This window comes from Lacerta agilis, chromosome 3 (assembly GCF_009819535.1).
Source record: "Lacerta agilis isolate rLacAgi1 chromosome 3, rLacAgi1.pri, whole genome shotgun sequence".
In the NCBI taxonomy this organism is placed as follows: Eukaryota; Metazoa; Chordata; class Lepidosauria; order Squamata; family Lacertidae; genus Lacerta; species Lacerta agilis.
In genome coordinates, this window is record NC_046314.1 from 34263434 (window position 1) to 34281769 (window position 18336).

Consider the following 18336-nt stretch of genomic DNA (forward strand, 5'->3'; position numbering starts at 1 on the left):
TTGCTGCTGTTTGCCTTCCTACAAAAACTACATTTTTCATCTTGCTGTCCACTGCGGCAAAATTTTAAATAATTAATTGCAAAATTATGGTGTTTTTTTGTTACGTTATCCCGCAACATTCGCTTCAATGGAAAAGCCATTAAGTTCACTATAAAGGAAGCACAATGCAAATTGGAGCGGGTTGGGGATCATCAATGTATCATTTGAGGTCTGAAAACATCAATAACAGTGAACACTGATTCAATTCACTGTTTTGGACCTGGTGCAATTAAGTGCACACCGGTAATTTCCAGTCCCGTTTCCATTAGAATTCTCTGACATTCCTAAAGCAGCCTGAATGAATACCCTATCAGCAACTAATAAAAACCATTTTATGAGCCTAATCTTACTGGGTTAAGTTCAGAGTGCGACTTCAATGGCAGAAGGACCTCCTTATGTTCGCAGAAGGGGCTTTTATCCAACAGACTCTTCCACTGGAGGAACAAGGAGGGGGCAATTTCCAGTGGTTCCCCCTTATACTCATTTGTTTGCACCTTCCCACACTGTCCTATAGAGTCACCTAACCCTCCTGAGAAGCCTTTTCGTTAATAGCAGGAAGGAGGAATCAGAGAAAATTGCCACACACACCCCTTGCTCAGGGTAGAGGGAAGCTGGTGGCTCCAATAGCAGAACTGCTACCAAGGTGCGGTAAAGGCCTAGTCAGTAGGGTGGCCAGTTATGCATTGCCTAAAAAAAGAAGATCTGTGTTACCCCCCCAAAAAAACCCAAGGCACCAATTTGCATATGGTAACTTATATGTATAGGTACAAATTTAGAAGTAATTACTATAATTTAAATAGAAACACAGTATCTCTCACCACAGTTGGGAAGACGCCAGGTGACTGATGTGCTTGCTCAATCTGCTGATAACTGTTGATCAACAGCTTGATGGCTCCTGCTGTCCTTCTAGATGGTTCTTTATAGTTAAACCTTGCTTGGGCCTTATCTGCATTATGCATTTAAAGCAGCATCATAGCACTTTAACAGCCATGGCTCATAGCTGTCAACTTTCCCTTTTTTTTTGCGGGAAATTCCCCTGTCAGTACTATACTATAGTACTGATAGGGGAATTTCCCGCAAAAAAAGGGAAGGTTGACAACTATGCCATGGCTTCCTTCAAAGAATCCCAGGAGAGGCAGTGCTGAGAGTTGTTTAGTAGGCCTCTCATTTCCCTCAGAGAGCCTCAGAGTTCCCTGGGAAGAGGGATTGGTTGTTAAACCTCAGCTTCTGCAAAGTTACTGTGTCATGCATGTTCAGACCATGCACTCTTTAACCTACGATTTCCGGTAATCTATCCCAATGAAGAAAGAGTATAAAAATATCATGATTGGTGAGGTGTACTATTAATTCCCTCACAACATGTTTTATCTCTTATGTCTCTCTCATCTCTCAGGATAATTTAGAACCATATATTTTCCCTTCAGGTATTTCTTTCATTTTTTTTTTAAGAAAATGGTAGTAAAAAGAAACTGTGCTCTTGTGAACAGCTGCAACAATGTAGTTAAAAGTATTAGGGGGAACACTGGTATAATATGAGATTAGAATGTTTACAGATCTTCAGATTACAAATTTGCTTCAAGTGCCCAAAGGCAGCCTTTCTCAACTTTGGGTCTCCAGATGTTGTTGGGCTGCAGTTCCCATCAACCCTGACCACTGGTCCTGATGGCTAGGGATGATGGATGTTTATTCCCGAGGGAATAAACTAGCCCAGTCCTGCTATTAGGCAGAGTGAGTCACTTGCCTCAGGCAGGCAGTTTTGAGTGTCATAAAAGGGCAGTAAATTGTTAGTTATTTAATGTAATACAGTACTATTTTCTGTTTTGTTTTTTTACTGCCAGGGAAGGAGAGAAGGACTTGTGGCATTTTCTGCCGCAGGTGTCAGAAAATAACTTGACCGGCCTTGGGTACTTGGCTTGTAAAGGGAGTGTGTCATGGGCTACTCCATTTCAGGCAGCAAAATGTATTGGGCCAGCCCTGGGGGTAGAAAAAAGAAGCCAGAGTTCTACCAAATGAAGTCAGTGGGCTGCCCAAGTATGATGCAAAGTGAGATGTGACAGTTTTGAGGCAGCTCAGCCAGGCCTACCCTGGGAAGAATGTTAGCAGTACCCACATTCTCAAAGATGGCAGATCTCAGTACAAAACTCATCACCCTCTTCCCATTTATTGCGGAAGTTTTGCTTTCCTGTAAGGAAAAAGAATAACAGAGTGTCATTACTGAAGAGATATAACTCTCCTTTATTTTCCTTGGAAGAGCAACCACAATAACTCACCCAAGAATAGTTTTCTTCCAGTAAATATCTAACTCAAGCAGGGTGGTGGTGATGACAAACGATATGAATCTAGCAAAGCAATGTTATAAAGATCAATATTTTCAACCACTTGAGGGGTGTATGTCTCTGTGCGTATCTCTCAGCATGCACCCCATCCCCTACCAAGTAAAAAAGAATATTTAGAACGTGTTCTGCAGCTTCACTCTTGTTAATAGTAAGCAAAGAAATACTACTTTAGTCCACTGAGCAGAGAGCTAACTAGAATGCTGTGAGCACAAATTTTAATCTGGGACAAAGTCTCAAACATTACAGTATATAATGGGCACATTTTGCATGGCTGGATTTTCCCCTAAGAGAGGAGGAATGGGGTGGTTGCTATTTCTGAGTTTAAGAAAGATGGTAACGAAAACCAAAAAAAAGTGGCTGCATGCTACTGTTTGTCAGGGAGGAGGGAGTTGTCTTCTACCTAGGCAATAGCAGTATTAGTGAGAGAGTCAAACATTAATCCATGTGTAGTGTTTTCATACAAAATAGGAAATTCTTTCCAGTAGCACCTTAGAGACCAACTGAGTTTGTTCTTGGTATGAGCTTTCGTGTGCATGCACACTTCTTCAGATAGTGTTTTCATGTCTGAGATGGCAGTTTGCCTGGAGGAAATTACCCTGTAATTGCTGTCTGTGGTATCAACTGAAAATTTAGATCAATCAGTGATAAGGTGTAGGAAACACTGGTATCAGAAATATTCCCTTGCAACTTGGCACCGGACTTAAATGTATAGCTCTCTCAGTGTAAGGCTGCAAGGAATAATTCACAAGGGAAATCAATAATATTTTAAGAAATTGCCTAATACCTGCAGCAACTTTAGTAGAATTGTGTTTGCCGACAATGTCTTTCCTGTTCTGTGGACAAATACCTCAGAGAAAAATCCCTGGCTTGTCTCCCAATCCCACAGCTAGTAGCTTATTTTCAAAGCGACTTCGGTTTTGAGTCCAGAAGAAAATGCACACACACACACACACACACAAGCATCATCATCCTGTTCATCCGGATACCCTTGAGAAACGTGCAAGCAGGATTCAAGCACTCTCCCTTTCTATAGCTTCCAGTAACTGTTACTCAGAAGTATTGCTGCCTCCAACTGTGAAGGCAGAGCATAGCCATCATGGCTGGTTGCTATCCATAGATATCTCCTCCCTAAATTTGTCTGACCCTCTTTTAAAGCCATCTAAGTTGGAGGCCATCAGAGAGAGAAGGAGAAACTCTATTTTATTCCAGACATTAAAATAGGGTTTACATCAATGACTGCACAATTAACATCACTAATGAACAGAAATTCTGCTTTCTCACACAAAGAGAGGGGATAGATAACATCCCCTGGAAGTTACACTTAGACCAATTCTTTCTTTTTCTTTTTTTTTAGACATGTGTTCCTAAAGGATCTTGAAATCTCATCCCAAAATTGAATTGACCTGTTGCTGCAGCATGTTAATTTACAACTGAATATAGCGATAGGGCATATCTCTATATTGAGGTCAAAAGGGTTGTTCCAAAATGAAAGCACACTCTTGGGCCATCATTATGGGAATTTATGATAATAGCTAATTAGTACCAGCCTGGAAATTAGCATTTGTTGCCCCCACGAGTGGGGAAAGCCAGTGTATGCTCTAAAATTCAAAGGGACTGTTTGAATTCATCCATGGGCTTGCTGGGAGCTCACATATTTGTATTTATTCATTCCCTGCCTTTTAAGCTGAGAGAAGCCAAATGACAGCAGTTCTACACCTTAAACAAGAATGAGATTTGGGGTTTTGCTACTTCAGAATGCGGAACGTGGTCAGAGAAAGTCATCGTAAAGAAAACTCCCAACGTTAACTAAGTCAGCACATTGTGGAGAAGACCACTACCATGTCAGAGATGAGGGGCAAGGTTTACCTTCTTGTCACTGGATATCATTGACTTCATCTACCCAGAGTTCTGTCTCTTGGCCTGATGATTGAAGCCCTATGTCCACGTGTTGCTCATGTGTAGTGTACTCAATTTGAAACAAGAGGTGGGGGCCACACACGTGCACCTGTTCCAGGGCTAGCATCATCCTGTGCTGTGCATACTCAGTCAGCTATGGAGGAACCCCTTACATGTGAGCTTCTCTTCACAAGCAGGGAGATCCGCATGCTCAGGATACCCACACAGCTGCATGGCACCCCAGCTAGAGTTAGCCCAGGAATGTGGTGTTGGCAGCCCCCTTCCCACTTCACACATGAATGGTGCATAAATATAGCTGGAGCGTGATGGATTTGGGACTTCTTAAGAGAATGGGAATGTGGCTGAATGTCAGGAACTGGTTTTCCTGGATGTGGATGGCACATGTGTGTGCATGTTACTGCCCTGCCTCCAGTTGGGATGAATCCTATGCATCAGGAGAAACTGCAAGAGTGTACATTTCATGATGCTTCAAAGCCAGCAAAGTGTGTTGTCACTAAGTTCTATCTACCCAGAGTAGATTCATTGAAATTAATCACTTTAAGTTAGTCATGTCCAGTAACTGCGATGGATCTACTCTAAGTAGGACTAGCATTGGATACCTTCCCAATATTTTCTGGTGGACGCTTTCTTATATATATGGGTGAGCCCTGGTTGCTTTATCTAGTTACAGAGGACAGCGGTGCTTTGATTGGCTTAGGTGTTTAATAGCTGTTGTTTTAATTTCCCATAATGTCTCTGGTAGTGGGCAAACATGAAGCTTGTGGGAACAACTTTGGGGTTTTTCCTTAACCCCCTCCCCCAAAAAATGTCCACCTGTTGGGGCCAAGTGCAAGACAGTAGCTTAGAAAGCAGGATACACATATACTCTGGGTGGCTTGGTCTAATTTTAAGTGTATCCCAGCCCAGGACTTTGTTTTCAGAATGAGGACTGAGCCAACCATTCTTTCATACAATAATCCGTTCCTGGTGGGTAGCTATTCCAATTCTGCCTGGTCTGTGAGGATACACAGGCATCTGACTGGACACTGCTGGAAACGAACATTGCTCTGTATGGGATGTTTTTATCTTCCTCATTCAGACTGAGGAAAAGCAATTCTTACATTCTGATGCACTGCCTAAATTTACAGGAGAAAAGGCAATTGAAACACACTCAGGCAGTGTCTATGTTTGTCAATAACAACATAACAAGTATATTTGTTGTAATTCCTCAGCTTTCATCCTGAAATTGATAACTCTGTCAGAACAATAAGTAAATTAAAGTACAGCATTCACTTATTATATGTCTAGCTCCTTTAGCCGGAAGAGTCCTTTACAACCCTCACAACATTCATCTTCAAAATGAAACTGTGAGGCAGGCCATTTGAACACTCATTTTGCACAGAGAATTAACGTGAAAACCAGTGATTTGGGGTTTGAGAAGACATTTACCCAGTGGTGCAGTGGTAAAAGTCTGGCGTGCAGGAGTTCATGACGACATAGCCCCATGGCCACTCACATAACGAGAGCTCAAAAATGGCAGGCAACTGTCTTGTTTCTTGTAGAATAACTTCTAAAGAGCAGCAGTAGTAGTGCAATACCCAATATATTGTCTAATAACAATAACAAAAAGTGAGCTGGCAAGGATGGTGGAGTGGTTCACACATTGGACTTCAGCTGGGGAGAACTGGGTCCACATCGCTGATCACCTATGGGGAGTGTATCACTGGGTGACTTTGGGCTAGTCACTGAGCCTAGCCTATCTTAGCAAAGGATCCTGTGCCAGGACAGATCTGTCCTCACCCCACCCCCAGTTAAAACTCCTCCAACAGATGTCATAATTGCTTCTGCTGTGAATAAAGTACCAGACTTGCGCTTCCCCACATTTGTGGGGGGCAGGGGGCTCGCAGCAGTCCATCATCCATCCTTGGTGGAAAGGACCAATACTCCTCTAGCATTGAGGAATGAGGTGCCAAAATAGACATACAACTGAGCAGCCATGAAGGAAAACTAGAAAGCTTGCCACATTAGCTATTGTTCTCTGGAGAAAGAATGCAGTGCTTCAAAGTGTAGTGGGATAATTCTTTCCACTCACATATACATTATAAATAACCTATGGCTATGCCCCTGTTTTCTGGAGAAGACCACAGGCAACATGTCAGATGTCAATGATAAATGGGGTTTATGGCTGCCTCGGTCACTGAGAATCAGAAGCTTTCTGTCAAAAAAAGTTAGGTGATAAGAGATCCTGTCTATAGCTGGACCTTAGCTCCAGACCCATTAAAGTCATCACCATGCATCATAAATTCACTTTTACTTGCACTCCTACTGTAGTGCTTTGAAGCCCTGCCAGGAAAGGTTCTTGACTAGAAAGCAACTCTAAGCGAAGTCACACAGCCTGGATTACGAAAAAGGATTTGTAAAGCTTCTTCCTGGATCCCGAACGCCATTTTCTTTCAGTCACAACATGAACATGTTCTTTGTCCAGTCCAGTGTGAATCATCAAGGGAAGCCAATTTCAGAACAGCAATTTGGTTTGATTTTTGTAAATGTAGGCAGATCTACGAAAATCCATGTGAATTCATCACCATGGTAACTCTGCTTTGGTGGCACTCTCTCTTTTAAATTGATCAGAGGTCACTAGCTAACTTATTGAGAGCTGGGTTATTATTATTATTATTAGTCCATACACACCCCTTCATAACTTTGAATATAGCAAATTTCTAAGAGCTTAAATTCTAAGACCTAGCCAAAAATAAAAAGGTGGAAGGAAAGCTGGTATGAAGATTTTAAAGTATGCAACACTCTATTGCCTTTAACGGAGCAATCTTAGGGGAAGGAGTGGCAGTAGGCAAAGTTCAAAATCCAAAGTTTTGTTGGAATTATGCTAGCTGAGTGGAAGGTAGGGTGGATGTGTTTTCTCCTTAAACTGCTCCCTCCCATTTTTCTGCCATAAAAAAATCCTTTCAGTTATGCCCAGTTGGAAAGAAAATGTGTGTGCCAGTTCTGTTCCAAAGGCAAATCCAAAACTTCCCCTCACCCACTGCCCCGCTGAACGCATCTTTTTTGCCCTTTCTGCTTTCAAAGTGCTGGTGGCTATGAGTTCCACATTTGCAGCAAGGAGGCCTCCACTGGTAGGCTTTCTGCTCCATAAAATCCAGCTCCTGGACGGACTTCCTAGAGCCAGCCTTCCCAGTGCACTCTAGATCACAGAACGCTCAGGTTGAATCATTTATGGATATGCCAATTTGAAAAATGTTTGCGTAGTCTGCTTCAATTTGTCTTGAAATGTATATTTAAGAGTTTCTGCTTTTGCAGCTGAAGTTGTGCATAAGAGCCCTATTCAGGCATTAAAATGCAACGTTCAAAAGACTCAAGAGGGATCAGTGTGGATGAGTGTGTTAGCTCTCTCTCTTGCTCTCCACACATACGCGCGTGCACGCACGCACGCACACGCACTCCCTTCCCATCACATTTGTAGGCAGGCCTAAGAGAGGTCACGTGGAAAGATTAAATAATTATGAGCAGGACTGTATCCAATACACCACAGTGACCAGCTCTGACTCATTTTCACGTTTTGCCTCATTCCCCTCGATGTCTTCATAATATTTAGGACAGGGATGGGACAACCTGTGGGCTCCATAACCACCATATATTTGAAGCATTCCCTCCCCCCCCCCCAAAAAATAAAAAATTCTGGGATCTACAATTTACCCATAACAAAGGTACAATTCCCAGCACGCTTAACACGCAACAGTTCCCAGAATTCTTTGGAGGGGGTGCCTTAAGTTTATTTAGTGTATGCAGCCTAATTCTGCAGTAACAAATTGAATTTGAATCGCTTTCTGAAGAGGTGGGAGTCATTTCAATCCTGCCTTCTCTCCCCTAGATGGAGCTCTGAAGTCATATTTAGAGAACAGGGTATTTCATTTGGCTGCATTCATTTTATCTTCCGACACTGTTATTTATAATCTCACCCTTCATCGAGAGCAAGAACAAACCACCATCTTGGCTGCAGCCCAGTTTTATTTTCTTATACGGAGAATCTAACTTGTGTAAGGTAACTAGCTGCAAGCAAACCGATTCCATTCCATTCTAAGATAGGTTTACTTGCTGCCTGCAACTTCTGGCAGCCTCTCTCTGCAGGATTTGGCCAAGGGCTGACTTCTGCACAATGCGGGACAAGAATGCTGGAGTCTGCTGGGAAGAGGCAAATCACCCAAAATAGGAAAACCCTCTGCCTAATTTTGGGCGATGTCCTATCACCAGGTGAGACATAACTCAAATCTTTTTGGGGGGGATTTTTTTCATAGCTCTTGTGGTTTTTGGCATTTAGAACATCCTAACATTATGCCTCAATTCTGCCCTGGAGGGATTTTTGCCACTGAATCAAATTAATGAAAATGCTTTGTTGAATCAAACATTATTTCTACAAATATCTAAAACTACCAGTTTAAAGGACTGCAAGAACTATTACCTCCATCTGGACACTCTGTTTGTGTTTCACTTTGCAAACAAAATGGGTTGTATTCGGATTGACCTCAGGACTGCCGCTTCAAATTTAGAGTTAAGAGCCTGAAGCTCAATCTTTTCCTGCTCATTTGAATTGGTTTCAAACAGTCGTTGCCCCTAAAGCTAACAATGTACTTGGAGCCTTGTGGGCAATACTTGCAAGCTGACCTTATGCCTATCCATGCTAGTAAGAGGCAGCTGGGAGAGAGGGTCATTTAGTGGCTATATGCATTAAATGCCACATCCAAGGAAACTCAGAAGCCTATTTGCAGATACTTTGCTCCTCTTTAAAAAAGCAACAACTATATCCTGGATGTAGATGCCATAGTCAGGTTTTTGGAGGACTGAAAAACACTGAGGACAGCAGTGGCTCTCTTCCAGCTCCACAGGGCTATTTATTTTCTGGACCCTCACTCCAATCTGACTTTTGACCCAATTATGGCACTCTTACAGCCTTAGTTGACAAGACTTTGCCTAGAGATTGATAGGGTAATTGCGCACCATTGATCTCATTAGATCGTCAGCGCCATTTATCACGATGTATTGAAGATTGACTGAGATTTGTGGATCTGCTCCAGAACAATGCTGCTCGTTTCCGGCATAAAGGTCAGACAGACATATATGGCAGGCAAATTGTTCATCATCTCCCCTGGGATCTTACACAGTTCTATTTTACCCCTGCTTCAGGTTCTATATGAATAAGTCATCAATAGGCAAGATCTGACAATAAATTTGGCATGTCTTCCTCGCAGCATCTAATTCAGGTACTGTGTAACCTTGCTGCTCACAGTGTTTGGCCATGATGAGACTAGATGCAACTGATATTGAACCCAGACCCGATCTATCATGAGGGAATGGACTAGAATACAAGGTGTTCAAGCCTTTTCCATTATCTCAAAATTGCAGCTGTAAATAGCCTTGGCTATGCAGCTGTGCTTGGAATTCCAGGCTACAGGACTGGCATGGACTTCACTCTCTCTTACCAACTCCTATATTTTGGAAGAAGACTGCAAACCTTCTGAGCAAGTTCCAGGGAGAGCCCAATGAATGCCTTCCTTGCCTTGAGCCTAGACTACCCACTGGGGTCTTCTGGGACTACCTTTAGTGATGGCGCAGAAGCTACAGAACATGGCAGCAAACATTACATTAAGTATAGGTTGCCAATATCCTGTTGCATTGACACTCTGGTGCCTGCACTGACTTCCCATTCCTCTCCTGCTTTAAAAAGACTTGGACTCTGCATCTTTGAAAACGCTCACAAGACACAGGAAAGTAAACCCTGAACAACCAGAGCCACCTCGTTGACCATACCTTCTAAGTATCAAGTTCAAAGAGGAAGGCTACACCCCTCGCTGCCACCCTTTCCCAATGCCATTTGAGTAATCTGTAGCAATACCAAGGTGGACAGGGTGATTCTGTGGCCCTGCCCCAGCAGCAGCCACTACTGAGCGAGTTGGATCAAAAGGTGCCCTTCTATGAATGGGAAACCTCCTTCTACAGGACTTGGAAGCAGAGGAGGATGGAAGGGTTTTGCTGATTTCTCTTCCTTACTGTAGTAGGCCCCCCCCCCACGCCATGCTCCATATTCCTTTGGCAAAGGGCTCCCAATCCCTTGGAACAAAATTTTAGGGCCATAGGGGAGCAGAGACCCAAGAACGTTCCATTTGCTGAGCACAATTCTAGATATAAACCAGTGTGTTCACATTTCACCATACGCTTTACTGCATCAACTACAGCCCCATTCATTTGATTTTTTCCAGAGAAGGTACCAAAAATTCATCCTAGTGATTTAAAAATAATAATCATCGCATCTCTTTTTAGCTGAACCCCTCACTCAGTTTCTAGAAGAAAATGCTTGCGCTACATTAGATTATTCCCATTAATGATTTTGTGTCACTATAATGGATAGGAGGGGGTCTTCCAATGAGTGTTATTTTTTTCCCCTGTGTTTTAATTTATTTTTGTTGTGCTTGTCATTCATCAGTCATTATACCCCCGTCATCATTATACCCAATATGGCTTTGTTCCTTTTTCCTGTAAAGACAGCAGCTATGCCAGTCAGAAATAATACAACTGTAACTTGTTTTAATCCTCTTGCCAAGCCTTTTAGAGAAGCCTGACTTGTTATTGCACTAATGGCTGCTTCTTAATACTAAAAGTCAACGTACTTGTTTGTGGTTCATTATTTCCCGCACTGTGATCTCAAAAGCCACTCAGGCAAGCATAATAAGGTTATGCATTTTAAAATAAGGAGGCAAATTTTGTTCTACTCTAGTCGTCTGGAAAAGCTACATTTCCTTACTTTTCAATGGCAGAGTTCATGCACATTAATATTGCACCAGGCAGTTTCTGAGATTCATTTACATGCGCCTTCCAACATCCCTTTACATGTACCTTCCATGACTACTCCCACACCAGTCAGAGAAAATTTAAAAGCTTCTGTGCATCTGGTCAGTGCTGATGAAATATGTAGAGAGTAGGCTACACAATCAACATAGGAGCAGGCATTGCTTATTCTGCAAATATCCTGCTATGAGCCATGCAGGTTACTCCCCACCCCCTTTGATCCAGTCACAAGGAACCCTAATTGTCACACCCGTGAAGGCATTTGCAAAAAGTGGCTTGAGACTAGCATAGCCCTTCACTAATAAAGAGTGGGTTTCCATGACTGCTCATGGCACATGAAGTATTTGTTTTTTCTTCCCTCTCACTCTTAAAAGTGGGGAACAAGGGACATGAGAGAGAGATCCAACAAACTACCAGTAGTTATGTTAGCACAAGGATTTGTTCTTGGGCAACAGAACTACCCTTCCCACTTCATTCTCTCAGCGCCTTAAGTCACAGTTATGCATTACCTGCAAAATATTGTGGAGACTCCAAGGAATAAAAAGTCTGTACTCTTGCTGTTTGTACAGAATAATGGAACCAAGTTTAAACAGACATCACAAAGTGAGTCTCTCGTGGAATCACCTTATTTCAAAAAGACACACAAGATAGATGACCCTTTCACAGAGTTGGTGGGTGGCTTCCAGTCATTTTCTATGACAAGCAACATTAAATGAAGCCAGAAGACTTCCCAAAGCTTATTCTTTGAACGAATCTTGGAATTTATTCTTTGAACAAAACCCTACAAGTTGTTCTTAATGATTTCGTTTCAGCAGGTATTATCTTGGCTAACTTTGTCCCTATCAAATTTTGATGTGGGAAAAAAATGCATATGGAAGGTACTGGCATTTTTTAATGGTACATATTAACTGAAATATAGGGTAGGAATACACACACACAAAGAAATTCAGGGTGATGCTGCTGAAACATGCAAAAACATTAGAAAGCCAATAAATGATGAAACCTTAGAACCAAGCAAGCAAACAATAAAAATAAGTAAAGGCTGTTTCACATGTTATCTTTGGCTCTCAAAGAAGAAAGCCACTGTTCTAAAAAAAAAAATCTGAAGGATATATTGGAGATTGAGGAAGTGGTGGTGGACTCTGCAGTTGTAACTATGCAACAAAACCAGTGGCCAACCGAATGTAGCAGCAAAGTGAAAAAGAAAAATATGGACCCATTTGGAATTGTCAGCATAGCTCAGATAAATGTCAGTTAAGCTTTATACGGGTCAATAAATGAAAGAAGAACCTAGGAAACTGAGTGTCAATCATGGAGAGAGAAGCACAGGTATTTTTGGACTACCTGCAAGTTCATTAGAGATATGCCAAAAGTGTGTAAAGCAGAGAGACTTTGAAGCACAATATACCTCCTGTTCTTTTCAATGGAAAGACCCCAAAAAGGTTTTCTCCTGAAGTAAATGGGTCATTCTGTATGCAAGAGCTTATACAGACCCCTGCATACTTGAGATGCCTATGAATTAAACTTCTTTAAAAACTCATTGGCAGGCAAAACATGAAGCCCCCCCCCCCAATTGTCACTGTTCCCCAGCTCCCATCATCCCTTATCACTGGCTGTGGCCAAAGGGAGATAAATCTGGTTATAGAAAGCAAAGCAGCATAGAAAAATATGCTTTACTATACAGAAAATTAAAGAGTCTGTGATTTCTCCAAAAGCACACTAAACTCAGCATTTTGCTTTCTTGTAAGCCACTGTTTTGAGAACAGAAAACATCACTTCTATTAACTGGCAATGTAAGTACTAACCAGGGTTAAACCAAAACATTTTAATATCAAATACTGAAACAATGATCAGCATTAAATATTTCACAAAATATTAATTAAGCCGATGTAGAAACGTGCTGCAGCCAGGAAAACTAGTTCACAAATGTTTGGCTTGTTTAACTGCAATCATTTAATGAATGGCAGCTAAGTCAAGGAACAGTAAAGATTACTTATTTTGTAATAAGGTTTAGGTTACAAAAATACTGCAAAGATACATGTCAGTAAGATCCTGATTAGTTTATTTTACAAAATGATACAGGAAAAAGTCTTTGCATGATTTTAAATGTTTATGCATTGCATTTAGGTATAACTGAACAAAATGGCAATGGATACAAATTTCAACAGTTATTAATTTAAAAAAATACCCCAAAATATTTAGGTTAGGGCATAACAAATAATAGTAACTAACTTGGGTGTTTAATTTTTCAACTTATTTTAAAATTCATATACTGTTAAGTTTAGACCATGGAGAAAGAATGAAGTTTTGCCTCCCCTTAGATTCTACTTTTACAGAGAAACATCTGGATATATTCATCAAGATAATACTGCTGCCTCCAGCCCACCCCTGCCATGAATAGCAAGATTGAGAGAAACATTGACCTTCTCTCACCTGTCTGTATCACTAAATAGTAAGAGCAGAACCTGGAGATCCCACATTCATTTGAATGTGGGATTTCGTTAACCCTGTTACAATCCCACTCTTTATAACTGGGTTACAGAAAAACCAATGTTTTAATAAGACGAGGCTTTCCCAGGGCACTTGTATTCTACTAGATAATTCTGCAGGAGACAAATGGAAGCCCCAGGTGCTGCTCCCCATCTCACTACATCCTGTTGTTATTATTATTTGGCCTCTCACCGAAATCAGCAATAACCCAACATTTGACAAGGATGATTACAGCTGCTGTTATGTAAAATATTTAGTGTCTTCTAAATATTAATTGTACAATCAAAAAGCACTGTACTTTAAACTTTGCGTTCCTGTAAGAAGCATTTATCAATTTGATTATATTAACTTTTCAGCACTGTCAAATTGAATCAGGCATAAAGTAATTTAAAACTCAAGACCAGCAAAAAGGCGACTAACATAATGACCGCAGAGTGCATATTGGAAAAAAAATTATAGTACTGTTTAATCATTCCTTCATAAAATTAGCTCCTTTGTGACAATATATGTACATATTAGCTTAACTATAATACAATAGTATACTTAAAGATTTCATTTTCCACATTGGCAAATATGTGAACTTTTCCAGGAGCAAAGTCCAATGGTGGCATTTTCACAGTTTTAAATTGCATGCTTTAACCTTCAGAACTTATGGGCTGTCAACCATAATAGAGGGATGGCTCGTCATCACTTATATCTGAATCATCTTCATCCACTTCACCTTCAATAACAGATTTTTTCCCTTTGCAGCATGACACAATTAATCCAATTAAGAAAACCTGTGAATTTAAATCAGTATAATGCATTATTGGTGATCAGTTCAAGGGAGTAACAGATTTAGAGTCAGGCAACATTGCTGTGTATCAAATGATATGATAATTCCAATTATGTTAAAAGGTTCAGATGGATTTATAATGACCTATAAATAAGTTTACTTACTGCAATAAAAGCCCAATTGCCAAAGTAATATGCAGCACTGAAGAACCAAAATTGGTGAAGGAATAGGTAAGTCCGAGTAACAGTGCATTCATCTGGAAGAAAAGATAAGAACAAAAAACTGTTATTAAATATTTTAGGGAATACACTGCTTTAAAAAGTCACAACTGCTAAAACATGCATGGGTTCTCTGAAGAATAAAAGACAGTTACTTTAAAATTGAAGGTACCACCATCACATAAGTTCATTAAGTACAAGACTTTTTTATTTCAAAGAATATATCAATGTTCATATTTTATACCAATATAAACAGTTTTGTTTGATCAAAATCTTAAAATGCATTTACACTTTTCAAAACCTCATATTGACTCTTGGACTCTTGTATTTGAAGTGAGTATGAAAATTGAATAAAACTCGCCCCTTCCTATGAAAAGTGTTCTGGATTTTTTTTTATTGGACATTGGTACCTTCCTAAATTTAAGGGTACAATCAGCAGAACCAAGTGACATCTACCAAGTGTTTTTCTTCCTTCCTTTATTTTAAAAAAATATTTATTAAAGATTTTCTTGACTTACAAAGGTAATGCAATGTCTCTCTTGTATTTTTCCATATAACATTTTTACAAATTGGTGGTTGTTGTTGAGACATTAGGGAGATGGGGAGATGGGTGGGGTAGGGTGATGATGTTTCTGTCTTACTTAATATGTGTAGGGTGGTGTCCTTTATTTACAAATTAAAGATATGCATCTTTTCTTACAATGGCTTTCAAAATAAGTTTACACATACACACTAGTTTCCAATTAAGCCATTATATGGGAAGAAAAATAACAAACTGTTCTATAAACGAACTCGTGGGGACTACCATTTTTAACATACCAACATGATTTCAGACCCTAAGTTATTGTTAAGCTACAACTTCCTCCATCTCCGATTGTTAGGCGAGCTGATGGAGCCTAGAGTCTAAGAATATCTGGAAGGCATCACATTGGCTACCCGTCTTCTACATTAACCATCCTTCAGCATTACTCTAACACGGTTTTGTATTAAACTAATTGCACCGAAATTGGTTTCCAAAGCTGTTCTGGGTCATAATGGGTGCAGATGAAAAAAAGAAGTAAGAGAGCAGGATTTGTCAAGGAAAACAAGAAAAAATTAACTTGAGAATTTTTTTTCTTGTTTTTGCCTAGTTTGCATCTCAACATTACAGAAGTTTTCCTTAAACTCACCACAACATATTTACTACTAGGATATTTTGCAAAGTACTATTTAGTAGACCTGAACAAGAAGAGGACTTATAATGAGACAATCTGAACTGCTGTTGAATATGCTGACGCAATGGAGAGCAAAACCCTATGTCTACCGAGCCAGGAATCCCAGCAATATCTAGAGAGGAAGGTTTGCCAGAAAAAAGTTTCTCTGGAGACTTGATGACTTTGAACTACAGGGAAAAAAATATGTAGGAATGATTGTTTGACACATCTGCTTTGGAAGTCACAGTGAAAGAAGACTAATCCAGAAAAGAAATCTGTTAAGGAGGCTTTCACAAGGAATACTGAATGCTTTAGATTAGTCTGAATGTTAGTGTCTCTTCTTTCAGAAGCATATTTTAAAATCAGATGTAGAATACCAGGTAGGCAACATTCAAAACAGCATTTAGGAGTTACTTGCAAAACTGTCCTGAAATGAAGGGAATTCTTACAGAGGAGCTAAGTCAGAAAGATATGGCACTGCATAATTTCATTAATACATGGTGGAAGCATGCTGAAAAAGGCTGTTCTAGATGAGCTGTCACTTACTTTTCACATACTGAAACACACCACAGAAAAGTGAGGCTCTTAACAGAAGGCTTAATGTAAGAAAGATTGGTATTTCTCCAACACAGATCTTAGACTGCAAGACTAATACCATTCACATATAGTATGTTATTCAAAACATTTCAAGCTTTCCAATGATTTCTATGTAACAAGCAGTATTAGGCAGAAGAGTGATTTAGTGTAGCAATCACTACAAAGTGGACATTTTCCCAATTAGATCTAATTCAACGCTGCAATTAGTTCTAGAGAACAGATTGGGTATCCCCAAGCAGTTCACTAACTCCTATTCTTGGCAATGCTACTTAGAACAAGTGCCCATTTAGATTAGGGAGAATCAAGTTCTCCTGAATTGCAAATTTCCATAACAGAGTAAATTTTAAAAATCTTACACTCGGCAGTTGTGTCAGCTAGCCTAATGCTGTCATTCCCCACCCCCAAGTGAAGAGGGAGATCTTCAATTTTTTGTGTCTGGTCAATGAACGTGCTAGGCTCCTAATCCAGCTAGGCCCCCAAGACCTCATTACTCCATTTCCAGGATACTTTCAGTATTTTTATGGTAACCGGTGCCTCATCAAACAAAGTTTTCTGGCATAGTGGTCTTTCATAAACATCTGACAACTATTTCATCACATGCAAGCATAAAAACTAAGACCCAAACATTCTTGCTACAGAATTTTTGAGGGATGACTAACATAGTAAACTAACCAGGCCTTCTTGGTTGCAGCACCCTGGTTGTGGAATTCCAGCCCAAGGGATGTTCAATTGGCATATATGTGTGTTTGTGTGTATATGAAAGAGATTTAGGTCAGCAATTAAACCTTTTTGTTCTTCCAGGCCCTTGAGCGGCATTAGATTTTTGCCTGCAAAATAGGTTTGGTTTTGCCCTATTTTGTAATGCTCCCCATTTCTTTCGTATCATATTGTATTTTGTATTGTATTGTGCATTTCATATTGTATTGTATTATTTGGTTTGCAAGTCAAATTGAGAGCCATTTTGAGAGTTGAAAGGTGAAATACAAGTGATTTTACAAATAAAAAAAGAAATCTAGAAAAGACAGAACCAAAATATAGGCAGAGATCTAACTGGTCTGTGAAAAAGGTTTCCTTCTGTGTCAGTCACCATGGCCAATGTGAGAAAAGGAAATAAAACATTTAATTAGTAGATCAGGACAGCACATTTTTAGCACCATCTGCAACCCCTCCAGCTGCTCACCTGAATTAAAGAGTAACGAACAGACCTACAGATGGCTCTCTACAGTAATCTGACTAAACAAATTATAGTAGATATTTTGGACCTGTTTGACCTTCATGAAATATCATAATGAAACATGACACTCGTTCAGTACCTTAGTACTACACTTACAATGTCTTTGTTACTTCTCTAGAGTGACAATAACATTTGCCAGGCATTATGCAATACAACTCACATCCTGAATTGAATTGTTTATTATGGCCACACACACCAATAAAATTAAGTACACAAATTAAATATACTTCTCTCTCTGAAAAAGAAGAAGCTAGCAGTAAATTTCTCCTGATCAGCATTGAAGTGAGAAAAGTTTTTGCAACCCTATCAGTAATACAAAAGCATTAAGCAGAACAATACAGGCTCTTTGGGAGATTTTTCTGGAAGAGATCTTCATAAACTATACTATAAACTGGTAAGTTACAGTGTGGAGGAATACGATCAACAGAATCTATTGCTCCAGCTCCACAAAAACAAAACTGTTCATTAACCAGGATCATGTTGAATTGCCAACTTAACAGTGCAGAAGGCAGCACATTAAAATGAGCAAAGATAAATGCTCTCCTAAATGCAGAAACAGTTAATGTATGTAGATTCCATAATGTGAAGTGTATTAAGGTATAAAGGAGAACAGGATTTGTTAGCTGCAATTCTCAGATACTGTGGATCAAAGTCTACTAATCTTTAAACAGAGAAATGGACCTTCTTTAACCTATAATTGCCC

The 18336-nt window shown here is 40.0% G+C and overlaps 1 protein-coding gene across 3 annotated transcripts in view; it reads right to left on the bottom strand.

Moving 5' to 3' along the window:
• Positions 1-13171: 13171 nt before the first annotated feature.
• LMBRD1 (LMBR1 domain containing 1) overlaps positions 13172-18336 on the bottom strand; it is a 43130-nt gene continuing 37965 nt past the window's right edge. For all 3 annotated transcript variants that reach the window (XM_033143219.1, XM_033143220.1, XM_033143218.1), the window contains exons 15-16: positions 14556-14647; positions 13172-14395 (exon numbers count right to left, since the gene is read on the bottom strand). In XM_033143219.1, coding sequence (XP_032999110.1) covers positions 14276-14395; positions 14556-14647 — 212 coding nt within the window. In that variant the 3' untranslated portion in view covers positions 13172-14275. The remainder of the gene's footprint in view (positions 14396-14555; positions 14648-18336) is intronic.